At 36.1% G+C, this 19,190-nt stretch overlaps 2 protein-coding genes across 4 annotated transcripts in view; one reads left to right on the forward strand and one right to left on the reverse strand.

Annotated features, from left to right (window-relative positions):
* Nucleotides 1-2,625: 2,625 nt before the first annotated feature.
* On the reverse strand, nt 2,626-13,274 carry LOC107555560 (transmembrane protein 106B-like). Of its 3 annotated transcripts, none has more exons than XM_016238389.1 (8): nt 13,222-13,274; nt 9,457-9,673; nt 9,252-9,315; nt 8,939-9,098; nt 7,531-7,671; nt 6,626-6,675; nt 6,476-6,529; nt 2,626-3,880 (listed from the first exon to the last, which is right to left on the reverse strand). In XM_016238389.1, the coding sequence occupies exons 2-8, from the start codon at nt 9,659-9,661 to the stop codon at nt 3,751-3,753; spliced, it is 804 nt and encodes a 267-aa protein (XP_016093875.1). In that variant the 5' UTR covers nt 9,662-9,673; nt 13,222-13,274; the 3' UTR covers nt 2,626-3,750. The 3 variants fall into 3 exon arrangements, with proteins under 3 accessions (XP_016093875.1, XP_016093874.1, XP_016093873.1); XM_016238388.1 differs by having other exon boundaries at nt 9,457-9,670; nt 13,215-13,243; XM_016238387.1 differs by lacking the exon at nt 13,222-13,274 and adding an exon at nt 12,777-12,868 and having other exon boundaries at nt 9,457-9,670.
* Nucleotides 13,275-14,650: 1,376 nt separating this feature from the next.
* Nucleotides 14,651-19,190, forward strand: part of pip4p2 (phosphatidylinositol-4,5-bisphosphate 4-phosphatase 2) — a 22,861-nt gene continuing 18,321 nt past the window's right edge. The window contains exon 1 of the mRNA XM_016238383.1: nt 14,651-14,936. Within this exon, the coding sequence (XP_016093869.1) occupies nt 14,831-14,936 (106 nt within the window). The 5' untranslated portion in view covers nt 14,651-14,830. The remainder of the gene's footprint in view (nt 14,937-19,190) is intronic.

Below are 19,190 nucleotides of genomic sequence, written 5' to 3' on the forward strand. Positions count from 1 at the left end.
GTTCTTTACAGAAACAATAGAATTTATTGTCACTGAGCATCAAGTTTCATTTTAACTGAAAGTGAGACCAGTAAGCAATCTGTGTTCAAAGGAATGTTCCAAAACACTTTAATTATAACTTTAGTCTAATCAATAGTATTTGTGGCATGTTGTCAAATACAGCAGAAAATATTTTCTTGTACAAGGAAAAACAAAACACGAAATACTTCTTGTTATGCATTTCCAAGGAAATTTCTCTGGGTGAAGTTTGTGCCAAGTTGTGCTTTACACATAGTTTAATCATGACAACTCTCGAAAGATTTAACATGGTGATGGATATGACAATGTTAATGTGTTTGGTCTTGGCAGAACAGGTCTGCTACGCTGCTGCTGCTGCTGTTGGTTATTGCTGTAGTTGTAGATTATTGCTGCTGCTGCAAGCAAGTACAGGATCTTGCTACTGCCAATGCATACAGTGATACAGTGCCGTGAGTATTTAAGACATATTGCTGCTGCACAAATAGCATATAAAATAACCCGTAGCAGATCTATACAGGTGGAGCTGGGGAAGGGGGAGGGTTTCAGAGAAACTCTCAAGGCGCATGTTGAAGTACTGAAATAACTCAAATTAAACATTACATATGTTGCTCTAACATTACTTGCCAAGTACATACAGGTTTCCAGTCTACAAATACTTTTATAGAGAGAAATAAAGTGTAGAATGAGTGCATGCTATTCATTTATTTATACAACAGTTCTTTCTGGTTCTTGAATCTGATTGGCTGAGAGGTCTTTCCAAGCATTAGATATACACCCAATATGAACATGGGAACCATTTCTCCATTTGTATCACTCCACTTCATCTTGTGATATTGCCCGTATATATAATACACGTTTATATTGTAAAATAGTAGCATTAAATAGGTTTAGAAATTGACTTTTAAAGGTGTTTTTAATCAACCCTTACGAAAAAGAAGTTTATTCAAGTGTGCTATTACTATACTTCTTTTAAACAAAAAAATAGGAAAGTATACTTTTAGTCTACTTTTTATGTACTTCTCAGAAATGGGCTTTATGTACTTCTCAGAAATATACTTAAAATGACATTTAAGTATACTTGACTTATACTTAAATTATATATATAAAAGTCTAAATATATTTGAGCTATAAGAACAGATACCCTACAAATTAACACCTAAACAGGGACATAATAGTCTACTTGCAGTATAAAACTACTAAACTAGTAGTTTACTGAGACTATACTTCAAAGTGTACTAAAAATGCTACTACAAGTATTTAATTAGTAAACTATCAGTATACCTATAAGTTCACTTTTAGTATAGTTGCAGTACAAGCTAAAAATTTTGATGTAAACTAGTTGTGTACTCAAAGTTTACAACTGTTATACTTAAAGTATTCTTTTATATACTAGAAAGTGGGCCAATTTAGTCCCAAGGAGTATTGAAATAGTACACTTACAAGTATACTACTAGTACACTGATATTTGTATACTTACTACATAAATTATACTTAAAAAATATACTTGAACTTTACTTAAGTATACTTACTAAAATAAACTTGAAGTATACTACTTTTTGGTAAGGGAAGTGCTCAAGCAAGAGACTCAAGATTAAGGTTTGCAGCGCATTTCATGTTTTTCAAAAAGAGTTAACGTTTCAGGTTATTTCCTCTGTTAAATTGTTTACTTTGTCTTCTCAGACTTAGTTCAAAAATAAATGGTCCAAGTTAATAAAAAAAAATGAATGTAGTAAGTGTGTATTGTGTGCCTTCATATAAAAATATGAATGTATCTGAAATATACAATGATGTTTCATCAGGGCAATATTGTAATAAAATAAGAAAATACCTTTACACCTTCTAAAATTAATTTGTTGTATTTGTAATTCTTTTTCTGACATTTAGTAATAAAAAAATAGACAACTGACGCAAAAGAGGTTTATTTAATGGAAACCAGTCAGCATCGTGTTATTTCAGTGTATCTCTAAAGCAGTCCAAACCACTTTTCTCAAAAATCACAAGTGTTACATATAAACACGTATCACCAGCGGTTGTTATGAACTGCATAAATGCCACGTCATGTTAGCAGCCACTTCTATTACAGAGGAAAGAGGCCATCTTTAAGCTAAAATAATCTGTGAAGCTTTTTTTCAACATGATTAAAATGTTTCAAAATTTTAAGTTCCATTTTGAGAAATGTTAAAAATGTTATCAAAGTTCTCTCAATCTAAACATCACATCTAGTGAACATTAGGGAATCTGAGGGAATGATCATCTCATACTATCCTCCATTTTTCAAGCAGGCGGATGCTCTCAGTTTACAGTGATTGTTGTTCCATGTAATTAGTGTGTTATCAGTTTGCATTTGGAGGCAATTTCTCATGGAGAGATTGACAGATTAACAATGAGAAACGCTGCTATCAAAGTCCAAACAAAAAAATAAATGGTCCAAGTTAATAAAAAAAATGAATGTAGTAAGTGTGTATTGTGTGCCTTCATATAAAAATATGAATGTATCTGAAATATACAATGATGTTTCATCAGGGCAATATTGTAATAACCTTCTAAAATAAATTTGTTGTATTTGTAATTCTTTTTCTGACATTTAGTAATAAAAAAATAGACAACTGACGCAAAAGAGGTTTATTTAATGGAAACCAGTCAGCATCGTGTTATTTCAGTGTATCTCTAAAGCAGTCCAAACCACTTTTCTCAAAAATCACAAGTGTTACATATAAACACGTATCACCAGCGGTTGTTATGAACTGCATAAATGCCACGTCATGTTAGCAGCCACTTCTATTACAGAGGAAAGAGGCCATCTTTAAGCTAAAATAATCTGTGAAGCTTTTTTTCAACATGATTAAAATGTTTCAAAATTTTAAGTTCCATTTTGAGAAATGTTAAAAATGTTATCAAAGTTCTCTCAATCTAAACATCACATCTAGTGAACATTAGGGAATCTGAGGGAATGATCATCTCATACTATCCTCCATTTTTCAAGCAGGCGGATGCTCTCAGTTTACAGTGATTGTTGTTCCATGTAATTAGTGTGTTATCAGTTTGCATTTGGAGGCAATTTCTCATGGAGAGATTGACAGATTAACAATGAGAAACGCTGCTATCAAAGTCCAAACAAAATAAATAGATTGAAGCATTTTACTTTTACCAACTTGTGCGCTATATACACTGACATCCCCTTAGTAGTCTCTAAATATACACCCCCTCAGAAGGCAGCGTCATGTAATGCCACCTCTGAGTCTGAACCAAATCTGTGGAACGAGGCATTAACAGGAACCCATTCTTCTAGAATATTTCCATTGCCATAAACTCCTATTAGGATGTTTGGGTTAAGACTGATCCCATCACTGAAACTGTAATGAATATCAGGTTAGATGTAGAAATAAAAATAACCCAAAGCACAGTTGGTCATCAAATATATCATTACATCACTTTAGAGAGGATTTAAATAGGTAGTGCTTGAAAATAAGGGAACTTTGTCAAAAAGGAATGTGCAGCGAACAATTCAGTTTGGCAAAGTGAACTGGAATGAGAACTACGAGACCTCGCAATGTTCATATTGCTTGGAGAACATGGACAATAAAGTGCATCATTCGTGAATTGCAAACAGCCTGACATATAGTGGTTAACTGGCAGAAGTGCAGTAAACCCTCAACCAGTTTTGCCAAAACAATGACACATGAAGTGGAGCGGTGAGGGACAGGGTGATGTGTTAAACTATCAGGCTCAGCTCTAGCCTCCCAAAGGGGTATTCAGAGTGTACTCATGCAGAGCAGTAGTGTTTTCTCCACAATCCACATACTGGTACATCTCCTGAGACACCTGCTCAGCATGGCCAAAGTACACGGTAGTGACAGTTATCCTGCAAAGCAACAAGCCAAGTTAGTAACAAGTAAACCAAGCTCATTAACCTGATTGGACAACAATTACTCGAACCTGCTTTTCCTGCGTGAGCACCATTGCTGAACATGTTTTGTGTCCATAGTGTTAAGACATATGCTTATTTAATTTATTTTATAAATCTACTTATATATAATAATTTATACATTTATACATGTATTGTTAAATATTTCCATTCCATTTAATTTAAAGGGGTCATATGATGTTGTTAAAAGGAACATTATTTGTGTATTTGGTGTAATGAAATGTGTTTATGCGGTTCAAGTTTCAAAAAACACATTATTTTCCACATACTGTACATTATTGTTTTTCCTCTATGCCCCACCTTTCTGAAACATGTCGATTTTTACAAAGCTCATCGGTCTGAAAAGCGAGGTGTGCTCTGATTGGCCAGATATCTAGTGCGTTGTGATTGGCCGAATACCTCAAGCGTGTGATGGAAATGTTATGCCCCTTGCCATATTGTGATGCCTTGTCCCGGCCGGAGCGAAGAGACAAAAACATTAAAACCTATTATAAACGAGGCATTTGTTACATCCAGTGGGGACGTAATTACGGATTATAATGACTTATACTGCTTTTTACGCGTTGCGTTGCATTGCAAATTCTTTAAATATAAAAAACGTACTTACAGTCTGTGAGTCAGAACAGCCGGCACTGTAGTCTACTCTACCAGGATCAGTAAACAGTCCTCCATAAAATGCGCTGGACACATCTGAATATTTGGGTTGAACTGTTCTGGAACAGTGTTGTAAATACAACTTAACCACTGATTTCTAGTTGTGTCCTCTTTTGGAAGACCAAACAAAGTAGTTTCGCTTTCACAACGAAACACACGGCGGGCTAGAGTGAGTGGCGGCCGGCGGGCTTGCGGCAACCACATGTGACGACCCACGGTGAAAGCCCATCCGGCGATCGACAGCGCAAAGTTGATGTATTTCCTCAGCGACCAGCACGGATCAGCTCCAGGCATGACGAAGCGGATATCGTCCTCTTTTGGAAGGCCAACCAAAGTAGTTTCGCTTTCACAATGAAACACAACGCCTTCACGACATGGCAGCTGCGGCAGCAACAATACTACAGCGAGAATAAAAGTTACGCCTTCTTTCTTTGCGTGAACATTTGGGCGGCGTTATGCAAATCTTCCCACATCGTGACGTAGACATGTGGGGGCGTGTTAGAACGAGCCGTTTTAGGTAGGCGTGGCTGACACTGAACTTTTATAAAGAATATCTCTTTGGATTTGAGACTTTAGTCTTTGCAACTTTACAGATCTTCTTTATGCACCAAGAGCTTGTAGCACTCCAAAGAGAAAGGAACATTTTTGGGTGAACTATCCCTATATAAACCTTGTCAACAAGAGATACTGCAATTGATCATGACTTTTCATTTGTCTGCATTACTGATGTCAATTAATTTTTATCAGTAAAAAACATTGGATTTCAACAGTGTCTGTCCACTTTTTCAGTGGCCTTTGTTCTGGAAGTATTTTTCCCATTCTTTTTTCTCCACAGGGATTTTTTAAAAGTTTATGTTAAAGAGTTATAAACCATGAACCAAACCAACCAGATACAAGGTGAATCACATTGTTACAAACTGAAGCTAAAAAATATTTGAAAATCAAACAAACAGACAAGACTGTATACTTGACGGCTATAATGAGGGAAAGAACTACAATCTCATGAAGAGACTAACAATCAAATGAAAATGGCAGCTAAATACTTAAGTTAAAACTACTGAGTTATTGGATAAAACTATTGTTTTAAAAATGTTCAGTGAATGTTCAAAAATGTTTAATATGCTTATATATGTGACCCTGGACCACAAAACCAGTCATAAGGGTCAATTTTTCGAAATTGAGATTTATGCATCATCTGAAAGCTGAATAATTGATGTATGGTTTGTTAGGACAGGACAATATTTGGCTGAGATACAACTATTTGAAAATCTGGAATCTGAGGGTTCAAAAAAATTGAAATATTGAGAAAATCACCTTTAAAGTTGTCCAAATGAAGTTCTTAGCAATGCATATTACTAATCAAAAATTAAGTTTTTATATATTTACAGTAGGACATTTACAAAATATCTTCATGGAACATGATCTTTACTTAATATCCTAATGATTTTTGGCATCAAATAAAAATCAATAATTTTGACCCATACAATGTAATTTTGGCTATTGCTACAAATATACCCCAGTGACTTAAGACTGGTTTTGTGGTCCAGGGTCACATATACAAATATCTACGTCGTTTGAGAGCAACTCTATCTAAAGTGAAAGAGTTCTTTTGATGCGATTCTCTAATGTGGAGATTCTGCTGAATCATGGATAATATAGTTTTCCACTTGGAATTTTGCTGTTAAACACGATTATTTAAAAACTAAGTTAAATTAATGTGGGCTGATGGCTACAACTAAAGCATGTACCACTGATTAACAACCTTGTAGCTCGAAGTAGTTCTGTCTTGAAATGTTTACAAGTTATTGTTAAAAATCAATCCCTTTGTTAATGCCCAAATACTTCAAGTAAAGTACACATGTTTTGCACAATACTTACTGCATCATAACCACAATGTTGTGCACCTTGATGCTCTGCAGGGTACAGTAGTCACTGGAAAACAGAGGAAGTTGGAAAGGTCTGCCAGGAAAAAAATATATATATTTATTACGCCTTACGCTTTCATGTATGAAAAGTGTGTAAACTTACTACATATAGCTCATTTCATCTGCAATAGTAGTGGGCACCATGTAGTCAATCTGACAAAAAAAAGAAAAAACCGGAAGTATTACAAAATACTTTGTTTATATATGCTAAAAAAACATGCCTATATTTAACCACTAGTGCAAATAAAGCTCTACCTGCTTCATATCCAGAGGGTCAATAGTGGTTATGTTGCTAATGCGGGTTTTTCCAATCACAGTATTGGAAAACTGCACCTGGGCTGTGATGTTGGCCACGTCCACCGAGTAATAGTTGTTGTTAGTAATATTCAATGAGTTCTTTAAAAAAAAGAAAGACAAATAAACAGACTGAATTATCAAAGCTAAAGGACAACTTCAAGGGTTAAAGGTCAATAAAGGCTGAAATACACTCCAGGACTTTTGCCCCCGTTTACAGTATGAAGGAGTCAATGCTTGCTGCCCAAAGTCAGAACCAGTCTGCAGATTTTTGGGCAGTCAGAGCTGGCAGATTTCCTAGAAAACTGTATAGTGTATGATGGGCACAGACTCTGATTTTATAGCTTCAGGCTATGAATCCATTCATTCAGAAGATATCAAAAGTTTGATATTTTAAACCAATTTTAGAACACATATTGATTTCATTTGTCACAAATCTGGATTCATAGGAGGCACATATCCAATATCACCAAAACTATTTAGAACGGAATATTTTATAAATAATAGAACAGAATCTTTAATAAATCAAATCTTTTACAGAAAATGCAATATAACAAAATCCTGAATAGAGAAAACAGGAAACAAATCAAACGGACACTTTAGTAGAGAATCAAATACAACAAAAGAAAAAACCGGAAGTATTACAAAATACTTTGTTTATATATGCTAAAAAAACATGCCTATATTTAACCGCTAGTGCAAATAAAGCTCTACCTGCTTCATATCCAGAGGGTCAATAGTGGTTATGTTGCTAATGCGGGTTTTTCCAATCACAGTATTGGAAAACTGCACCTGGGCTGTGATGTTGGCCACGTCCACCGAGTAATAGTTGTTGTTAGTAATATTCAATGAGTTCTTTAAAAAAAAGAAAGACAAATAAACAGACTGAATTATCAAAGCTAAAGGACAACTTCAAGGGTTAAAGGTCAATAAAGGCTGAAATACACTCCAGGACTTTTGCCCCCGTTTACAGTATGAAGGAGTCAATGCTTGCTGCCCAAAGTCAGAACCAGTCTGCAGATTTTTGGGCAGTCAGAGCTGGCAGATTTCCTAGAAAACTGTATAGTGTATGATGGGCACAGACTCTGATTTTATAGCTTCAGGCTATGAATCCATTCATTCAGAAGATATCAAAAGTTTGATATTTTAAACCAATTTTAGAACACATATTGATTTCATTTGTCACAAATCTGGATTCATAGGAGGCACATATCCAATATCACCAAAACTATTTAGAACGGAATATTTTATAAATAATAGAACAGAATCTTTAATAAATCAAATCTTTTACAGAAAATGCAATATAACAAAATCCTGAATAGAGAAAACAGGAAACAAATCAAACGGACACTTTAGTAGAGAATCAAATACAACAAAACCCCTTTACAGATAAGTGAATAGAATAAAATTGGTCTTTAACTGAATCTTTAATTGAGAACCGAATAGACCAGAGTATTTAATAGAGAATCAAATAGATGACCAGATGTCTTCCCAAATCGTCCCATTTTCTTGTTTTTATTTGTTGACAAAAATCTCAATAGATTTCCATTAGTTTTTGACATTAAAAAAATGTTTTTTAGCTATTATTAAAAATTTCAGAAATTATTTGTCAATGAAATGAAGTCTACAGATTTCAGGCAAATTTCTAAGAAACTCACAGTGTATGATGGGCACAGACTCTGATTTTTTAGCTTCAGACTGTGATTCCATCCAGTCAGGAGTATATCAGACATGTTCAATATTTTGAGCCAATTTTAATACACATATTGTTTGTCATGCGTCTGGTTTCATCAGAGGCACAGGTTTCATGTTTTTGCATGAGCGTCTTGTGTTAGGTACAACCTGAAAGTCTGTTAGTGTGTGATCCTCACTTGTTTTTTTAGTGTATGATGCCCAGTTTTTTCCTCTGTAACCATTTTACAAATTTGCAAATGTATGACTCTCAGTGTTTTAAAATTCCATTAAATTGAAATTCATGAAATTCATTCCAGCCAAATAACAACCGAATTGTCTTTTTTGGGATCTCTCAATTTTCCTCCTGAACCAGATACAATGTCAAACACTTTTAAAAGCATCACTTTTGTCAGGTGAGTTCAGTGATAATTGCTCTGCAAGACCTTACAGTGACATTGAGATACACAATGCGTTTGCTCTGGTCATAGGACACGTAGACAGACTTCACTCCCACATAGTTGACATCAATGGAACGTGGGAAAAGAAAGAACACAGCCAGGCTGGAGAGCAGCAGGCACACAATGACTGAAGCAGTCACATACAGCTTGCTGTGAGACATACATAACATAGATTTAGTCAGAGAGTTCAATCAGTATTCTATAACATAAAACAAATAGCTTCACGAAAGGATTGAGACTGGAGCACTAAGTAACTGGTTTAACAAAATGCATCAGGATAAAAAATCTTTCAAGGTTTCTTACGTTCTCCTGGGTCTCAGCCTCTGGTCACTGTATGGGATCAGGGCCACCAGCTGATTTTCTTGACCTGCATACACACGTCACAGTGTGTCACATGGTGTACATTTTTTTTAGTGAGAGATGACATTTCAGATTGGGTTACTTTTAAACATTTCCATTAACAGGAACTCTCTAGATGAAGTGTTCTCAACCGAGTTTAAAAATGTACCTCGGGGGATCCTTCCAGTGCCTTGGCATGTGGGGCAGGTGACGCTGTCTCGGCCATTGAACTCCACGTAAGGGAACTGAGACACGTCTCCCCCATTCTTACTGTCATCAGTCTGCATGGCGCTGTACCCGGGCGATGAAGTCAGGCTGTCCTTACACTCATCATGACAGGTGTGCTTCGGCAGGTGAGAAAGAGCCTTCCCCATTTCTTACACCTGGTGATAAGAGCAAAGTTTTAACATGGGTGAAAAATGCATATTATATATATGATAAAACCAGGGTTAAAATCAGAATGCCTAGAAAAATACTCTGCATATCCAATATCACCCAAACTATTTAGAACAGAATATTTAATAAAAAAATAAAACAACAGAAACAATGAAAACAATGAAACAAACAGAACGGAACCTTTAATAAGAATTAAATAGAATATAACCTCTTTGAGAATAAAATACAACAGAAACTTTTACAAAGAAGTGAATAGAATATAGCAGAACTTTCACTCAGTAGTGAAACATAATAGAATCTTTAACAGAGAAATAAATAGAGCAGAATCTTTCATTGAGAACCAAGTAGACCAGAATATTTAATAAAGAAACAAACAGAATGGAATCTTGAATAGAGAATCCGAACAGAATATCTAATAGAGAAACGAATAAAACAGAATCTTTCATAGAGAATCAATTCGAATAGAATCTTCAGCAGAGAATCAAACACAACAAGATTCTTCAACAGAGAATCGAATAGAATGGAATCTTTAAGGAAGAATCGAATATAACAGAATCTTGAATAAAGAATCAGAACAAAATATCTAATAGAGACAACGACAAGAACAGAATATTATTTAAAAGAGAATCAATTAGAATAGAATCTTTAGCAGAGAATCAAATACAACAAAATATTCAATAGAGAATCGAATACTTTAACGGATAGAGGAATAAAAAAGAACCTTCAACAAGTAATCGAACAGAATAAAATGTTTAATACAGAAACGGAATAGATTATTTAACAAAGAAATAAATACACCAGAATCGTACGTGAGAACCCAATAGTACATGACATTTGACGATCTCAGATTAGATTCCTTATGAAAAAAAAAAGATGTGAAACCTAGCAACACTTCATATCATTATACGGATAACTGTATCTTATACAATAACGGTACATGGCTGAAACGGTCATGCCTATAAGAGAGTACATTATAACTAAGAAAATAAACACGGTGTCAGCAAGTCCCAGATCAAACATCGATCAGGCTTATGTTTCAGAAGAAAGTCCGAAGTAAAAAAAAATAATAATAAATACTAAAAAATGATAGAAGGCCATTGGTAGGCCTGGACACATGAGTTCGTACGCGAGCATCGCTAATGACAGGTTGGCTAAAAACAAAGCTACGGTAAAGACGCAGCGGGCTAGTTTGCTCGGAACCAGTTGATAAATGCAATGCCTAAGATTAAAATGGGCTTGCCTCATACCTTAACATGGGTGAAAAATGCATATTATATATATGATAAAACCAGGGTTAAAATCAGAATGCCTAGAAAAATACTCTGCATATCCAATATCACCCAAACTATTTAGAACAGAATATTTAATAAAAAAATAAAACAACAGAAACAATGAAAACAATGAAACAAACAGAACGGAACCTTTAATAAGAATTAAATAGAATATAACCTCTTTGAGAATCAAATACAACAGAAACTTTTACAAAGAAGTGAATAGAATATAGCAGAACTTTCACTCAGTAGTGAAACATAATAGAATCTTTAACAGAGAAATAAATAGAGAATCTTTCATTGAGAACCAAGTAGACCAGAATATTTAATAAAGAAACAAACAGAATGGAATCTTGAATAGAGAATCCGAACAGAATATCTAATAGAGAAACGAATAAAACAGAATCTTTCATAGAGAATCAATTCGAATAGAATCTTCAGCAGAGAATCAAACACAACAAGATTCTTCAACAGAGAATCGAATAGAATGGAATCTTTAAGGAAGAATCGAATATAACAGAATCTTGAATAAAGAATCAGAACAAAATATCTAATAGAGACACGACAAGAACAGAATATTATTTAAAAGAGAATCAATTAGAATAGAATCTTTAGCAGAGAATCAAATACAACAAAATATTCAATAGAGAATCGAATACTTTAACGGATAGAGGAATAAAAAAGAACCTTCAACAAGTAATCGAACAGAATAAAATGTTTAATACAGAAACGGAATAGATTATTTAACAAAGAAATAAATACACCAGAATCGTACGTGAGAACCCAATAGTACATGACATTTGACGATCTCAGATTAGATTCCTTATGAAAAAAAAAAGATGTGAAACCTAGCAACACTTCATATCATTATACGGATAACTGTATCTTATACAATAACGGTACATGGCTGAAACGGTCATGCCTATAAGAGAGTACATTATAACTAAGAAAATAAACACGGTGTCAGCAAGTCCCAGATCAAACATCGATCAGGCTTATGTTTCAGAAGAAAGTCCGAAGTAAAAAAAAATAATAATAAATACTAAAAAATGATAAATGGAATCTTTAAGGAAGAATCGAATATAACAGAATCTTGAATAAAGAATCAGAACAAAATATCTAATAGAGACAACGACAAGAACAGAATATTATTTAAAAGAGAATCAATTAGAATAGAATCTTTAGCAGAGAATCAAATACAACAAAATATTCAATAGAGAATCGAATACTTTAACGGATAGAGGAATAAAAAAGAACCTTCAACAAGTAATCGAACAGAATAAAATGTTTAATACAGAAACGGAATAGATTATTTAACAAAGAAATAAATACACCAGAATCGTACGTGAGAACCCAATAGTACATGACATTTGACGATCTCAGATTAGATTCCTTATGAAAAAAAAGAAAGATGTGAAACCTAGCAACACTTCATATCATTATACAGATAACTGTATCTTATACAATAACGGTACATGGCTGAAACGGTCATGCCTATAAGAGAGTACATTATAACTAAGAAAATAAACACGGTGTCAGCAAGTCCCAGATCAAACATCGATCAGGCTTATGTTTCAGAAGAAAGTCCGAAGTAAAAAAAAATAATAATAAATACTAAAAAATGATAGAAGGCCATTGTTAGGCCTGGACACATGAGTTCGTACGCGAGCATCGCTAATGACAGGTTGGCTAAAAACAAAGCTACGGTAAAGACGCAGCGGGCTAGTTTGCTCGGAACCAGTTGATAAATGCAATGCCTAAGATTAAAATGGGCTTGCCTCATACCACATATGAATATTTCTGTAAACGATGCTGTTCTTACCTGAATGAATGAATGAATGAATGTAAGTGAGCGCGGTGGTCGTGCAGTTGTCGTGTATCTTTTGCACTGACATGCGCAGTGCGTCGTTAGACTGGACACAAAATACAGCGAAGGCTTAAGCTCATGAATGTTAATTATTTATAAGCCATCAGACAATAATTGGATTGCAAATAAATGTAAATGCACTTATATGATATGTAAACATTACCATAGGACATTTGTGTGTGTGTGTGTGTGTGTGTACAGGTATATATGTAGGCCTGGACACATGAGTTCGTACGCGAGCATCGCTAATGACAGGTTGGCTAAAAACAAAGCTACGGTAAAGACGCAGCGGGCTAGTTTGCTCGGAACCAGTTGATAAATGCAATGCCTAAGATTAAAATGGGCTTGCCTCATACCACATATGAATATTTCTGTAAACGATGCAGTTCTTACCTGAATGAATGAATGAATGTAAGTGAGCGGTGGTCGTGCAGTTGTCGTGTATCTTTTGCACTGACATGCGCAGTGCGTCGTTAGACTGGACACAAAATACAGCGAAGGCTTAAGCTCATGAATGTTAATTATTTATAAGCCATCAGACAATAATTGGATTGCAAATAAATGTAAATGCACTTATATGATATGTAAACATTACCATAGGACATTTGTGTGTGTGTGTGTGTGTGTGTACAGGTATATATGGTTTATGAGGACACAAATGTGTATAATGACATGGGTACTACAACGTAAACATGGTTTATGAGGACACTTCCTGTGTCCCCGTAAAACAAAAGGCTTAAAAAACATACAAAACGGTGTTTTATGAAATTCAAAAATTGCCAGCAGTTTCCTGTAAGGGGTAGGGTTGGTGTAGGCCAATAGAAAATACAGTTTGTACAGTATAAAAACCATTACACCAATGGAGAGTCCCCATAAAACACAAATACAAGTATGTGTGTGTGTGTGTGTGTGTGTTTGTATTGAAGACTTGAAGACCCCTGATGTAAACCATTACACCAATGGAGAGTCCCCATAAACCACAAATACAAGTGTGTGTGTGTGTGTTTGTATTGAAGACTTGAAGACCCCTGATGTGTGGAAAACACAGCCTACATGGGCACATAACACATTTTCATACCTTTACAAGATTTTAAAAAGAATGCTAAAAATTACATATTGAAAATAGAAAATGACGAAGCTAAAAGTGAGCTGTGATGAATTACAGTATAGTATCATTTTATTTGAACTCATTTAATTTATAAGCTAATATTAATAAAATTTGATGTTTTGTAGTATTATGTTCTGATCCCATTTAGTGTTTTTTTTTTTTTTTGGGTATAAAGTTTATACCAGTTTAGGTTAGAAAAGTACAAAAAAGCTTTTCCCCCTTTAAGACCGGTCATAACTTTGTAAAGTCAGTTACATAAAAAGGTAGATTGGTCTATTTTTATTCTAAAATCAAATTAGACCAAATTAGATTTTTTTGTTGTTGTTGTTGTTGTTGTTGTAGTGAATGTCTTTATTGTATTAGGCTACTGTCTATTGTATTGTGTGTAGAAGGCCTGAACTTGTTCACTGCAACCTAATTTACCTAAGGGTACAAAAAAAGTAACCTGAACCTGAACTTGGTTAACCACTACTTGGTCAAAAGACACAGTCTTAACATAGTGGCTATGTTTATACAACTGAACATGAACACTCCTTGCATGGCTGTAAATAATGTTCCTTCTGGCACTGTCGTCCTGTATGCCCTACACGGTATGAGGGAGTGGGCTTCAGGACAGAAACTGAACATATTCTCCTGTGATGACCAAATGCATCTTTACAAGGTCAAATAACTAGACTCGGGGAAAGACTAGAGGGCAACACTGACACTGGCTGCAGAAGGGAGGGAGGGAGATCCCGTCCGGTCCAGCAGTGATTTCTCATCCTCCCGCTTACGTCTTTGACTCCGCCTCTCCACTGCCCTGCCTTGAGCTCCGAGTCTCAGTGCCCCTCTCCAGAGCAGCGGACGGAGCCCACCACCATTCGCCGCTGCCGCTGCTGTTCCGTGCTGGTCTACTGACACAATGGCTTCCGATGGTGTGGATGAACGATCCCCGCTGTTGTCAGCACCGAACTCGGGGAATGTCACGCCCATCGCTTCACCGTATCTGCAGGACTCGAGCCCGAGAGGTAAATGTGGATAGTGATTGACGGAGGAGTGCTGAATCATTTAGGGCGTATAGTAGTGAGCGGGGATCTGTAGCAGCCTACAGCCCGTTTAATATGAGACATTGTAGACGACAAGGAGTAACAGTTCAGATGGTCGTGCCTGAAGAACGGGCCTCGATCTGCCTGATATTGCCATCGCAGCCTCATGTGATGGGTACACAATGTTGCGTTCCTGGACAAGGACACATTGTGTCGAATTTTAAGCTATAGTTAGTAGCTAAACAGTCTGCTTGATCGGTTATGACACCGGTTCAGCCGGATATTGTATGGATATTTCGAGGTCGCTGCATTTAAGATGAGGGAGTTGACATCTCGCTTGCTAGAGATGTTGTTTTGCTTTCATTCATAGAGATCTGGACCAATCCCCATCATCATATAGGCCCAGACCACATTATACAGATTCTATAAGCATAAGTCATCAAAACACTTGTTTACTCCTACATAAGACGCACTGCTAATAGTAAACAACATAAAGGAGGCACAAGGAAAGATGACAATTCATTAACGATTTGGTGAGCAGAAAAACTGCGAAGAGTGTGCAGTTTTTGTTTTTGAAGGGATGTTTTTAGATAAATTCTTACTTTGCTACAGTAATGCTGGTGACACTTTATTTTAGTGTCATTGTTACTACTTGTACATGTAGCTACTTACTATAGAAGCAACAGTAAATTATGAATAATTATAAGCAACTAATCCTAACCCTATAGTAAGTGCATGTTGTTAATTAATGTTACTCAGTACTTATTTGTGTAATTACACTGTAATGAGGACACCTTAAAATTAAAATGTTACCATAATGCTTTTCTCAGGGATTGTTAGCAGAGCCACCATAGGCATGCAGGCAGCATAGTGGTCAATCAATATGGGGTTTTCAGTGATTGATTTCTAGACTTTTACTTTAATTTCCTCTAATCATGAATAATTGGTTGTGTATTTGATTGCTAGGCTGTAAAGAGACATCAAATCCAAGTGAGGATGGCAAAAATTTAACAGACAGTTCCACCTTTTACAAGTCTGAATAGGAAGCGAAACACATTTGATGGTATATTTTACATACTATAAGCATTTCTTTACATATTTAAAAATAAAACCAGTTTGTGAGGTGAACTGAAGAAATGAGGGCCTTGTGAACTGAAGATTTTCAAATAAATTGATTAATAAGAGCCCCAAAGACTGTTTTAGGCAAATTCACAAGGAAATGTGGGCATCAGATTTCCACATGGACCCACTAAACAGATATAGTTAATTAATAGGGTTTTTCATTGGCCAATACAGATAACTAGAAGAAAAGAGCTAATATAATACTGACACATAGCCTATGTGATATAAGCTAGTACTATTTACTTATAGCAATTCTGAGATGTAAATGTTTTTTTAAACATGCAATACATATTTGAAATATTTGAAAACAAAGGAAGGACTTGCTTCTGAGACTTATAGCATGTAATCTCAAAATGAGCAATTGTCTGAACGGTCTGTCAGCCCATATTTGCTCTTTTGTAAATCTACCCATATTGCACTTCCTGATTAGCAGAAAAAGATTTACGTTTTTACTGTAATGATCCGCTTACACTTCATCTTATTATTCATGATGGCTTTTTCACCGTACCATGATCAGGTGATGTGGACGGCGTAAACTATGTGTGCTAATGTACTCTAGCATTATCTGACCTAGTATTTCAAACCCCTGGATTACGTTTTTTTTTACCACGAGCGTTCACTCACTGAGTCTATGAGAGGGATTAGCTTGTCCTGTTGGGGGGTGCAGGGGGAACTGCTGAGCTGGACTAGAGTCTGTGCACAACATTGCTTAGTGTGCTGAGACTGATGTTTATTCTGCAGTTGCATTTGGAAGCCAAAGCGAGATGTATTGGAAACACCAGTGTGCGTCAAACCTTATAAGTGTAGAACTGTGAAAGTAACAGTCTGCGAGCTCTTTAACAATGCTCTGTGCTGTTAGACTGAGTAGAACAAAGGATACGAAAGAGCTTTGACCTTGTCTGCATGACATTCTCTGAATGGGTTTTATTTTAGTGATAGTGATCAGTCCTCCAAGGCGAAAACCAGACCGACTATTGCACTCTGCACTGGTGATGTCACATAATTTCTGCAAGGATCTCAAGATACACAAATATTAGTTGACTGAAACTCATGAAGGTGTAGCTGTAGTCTAGGGATGGGCAGGAGGACTGGATCAACTTTGTCTTAGGCCTGGGCGATTAATCAGATTTTGTTGTCAATTACAATTTTGGCTTGCAAAGATTATTGAGATATAGGTATTATTGTGCTGGAAGTTTTGCAATGATGCTCTTGTTTCGAGTGCACACCTTTCTTTCACAACAGTGCACATGATCCTGAAAATCTATTTTTCATACTGTACATTGTAGTGTTGTGATACAGAATAGTGCTTGCATCCATAAATCAGTATCAGCCAAAATTGTAATATCAGTGCAAAATAATGCAGTTTCGCACATTATTACTACAGCTACAGAATGATTATGGATAAAGGGAATAAACTAGAACACGTTTACTGACTTTTGTACACTCTCATATTCACTATTCACTATTCATATTCATGTCAGTGCATGCTAATCTCTGCTACACATAGGGTGCACAACCTCTCTCTGATATTAAACATGACAGAGAAGGAGTTGCAACAACAGCTGTCTGCAGGCTCCAGGCTTGGGAAAAGGCCTCTCGTCTTACAAACAGTGTGGGATGGTGACAGAGAAATGAGACCTGTGCTTTTCATCTGCCCCTGGAGAGACGCTATATGCTATATTAGTGTGTGAGGCATAAGGATATCTGCTTATAAACTGTCAGCTTGAGCCCCTACTACAATGTACACGACTGCATGAATGCATCCCACACATGTGAGACAGCAGCAACTTTATTTACAAAGACTCATTTTTATAGCCTATTGAAAACAATGCAGAGAACTGATTTTTTTTTAGTCTTAAAGGCTAATCATATTTTGAGCAGTACTCTAAACACTGTGTCTCATGACATTGCATTGTTTGTTTGATCCTGACCAGCCTGACACAGCAACACTGAACCAATGGAACGAGTTTGGGGTGGACTGTTTATTGGATCATTTTTTATGTTTGGTTTGGTGTTGCTATGGTGCACAAATTACACACTTCACCTTTAAAAAAAATCAAAGTGGCACGGTAGATGATGCACTTGTTCATGATACAGCTGCTTTTGTGCTCATGGGGACGTAGGTTCAAACAGGTTCAGTTTGCGTCATGTTCTGATCCTTGTCTCTCCTTGTCTATTCTGCAGAACATGGAAACAAAGAAACAAACCTCCTAAACAAGAAAGAGTGATAACATAAGCTTTAAGTCCGAGAATGGCACCTAAAAATTGCTGGAGAGAAATTTCATGACAACATTAAAACTATACTACAGTAAGGAATACATACTCATCATAGGACTGTCTGACAGCTGAAGTTCTTGATGTCATCGTCAATGGCTTGCAGGTAGAACAGGCCCATAGGTTGAAATAACTTCTACCATACTTTTTTTTATTTAACAGGATGGTTTGCTGTTAAAATGAGATGCGGATGTGCGCAGTTTATCTGCTTTTAGCTTTAGAGTGTTTTTTCGATTATTGTATCACATCAAAAATCAATTAAAGGGGACATCGGATGCAAAATTCACTTTTACACGGTATTTGCATATAAATGTGTCCAAGCAGTGTGTGGACACGACCACCCTACAATGATAAAATCTATCCATTACTTTTTTTTTAATCCCCCAAAACAAAATGTAAATAAATACTATGGAAGTCAATGGCAACCACCAACTGTTTGATTACCAGCAATCTTCAAAATATCTTCTTTTGTGTTCAACATAAGAAAGCAACTCATACAGGTTTGGAACGACACCAGGGTGAGTAAATAATGACAGAATTTTAATTTTTGGGTGAACTGTCCCTTTAAGCCGTTTTGATTTTCTGCGCAATATGACCTCATATTGCTCAAGCCCCTCCCCTTCTGACGGACTGTCTCGAATTAGCATATTTCTGCTCTCAGCCAGTTGTATGCTGTCCACCATTTTCTCCGCGCTCGAGCAGCTGTAGCGACAACAATAGCTGTGTCTCATTTAGAAGGCTGCACCCTCCGGAGGTCGAATCCTCTGGAGGTCGCATCCTCTGTAGGATGCATATACGAAGTGTCCTCAACCTAGAATTAAACGAGACGGCCTTCGCAGG

The sequence above is a fragment of the Sinocyclocheilus grahami genome, unplaced genomic scaffold (genome assembly GCF_001515645.1).
Source record: "Sinocyclocheilus grahami isolate Dianchi unplaced genomic scaffold, SAMN03320097.WGS_v1.1 scaffold538.1, whole genome shotgun sequence".
Lineage (NCBI taxonomy): Eukaryota > Metazoa > Chordata > Actinopteri > Cypriniformes > Cyprinidae > Sinocyclocheilus > Sinocyclocheilus grahami.

Coding starts and splice junctions, on each gene's coding strand:
- LOC107555560 (XM_016238389.1), bottom strand. CDS start 9,661: ATGGGGAAGGCTCTTTCTCACCTGCCGAAGCACACCTGTCATGATGAG. Junction 6,530..6,625: donor GATGAAATGAGCTATATGTA/GTAAGTTTACAC, acceptor TCTGTTTTCCAG/TGACTACTGTACCCTGCAGA. Junction 3,881..6,475: donor AACATTGTGGTTATGATGCA/GTAAGTATTGTG, acceptor GTTGCTTTGCAG/GATAACTGTCACTACCGTGT.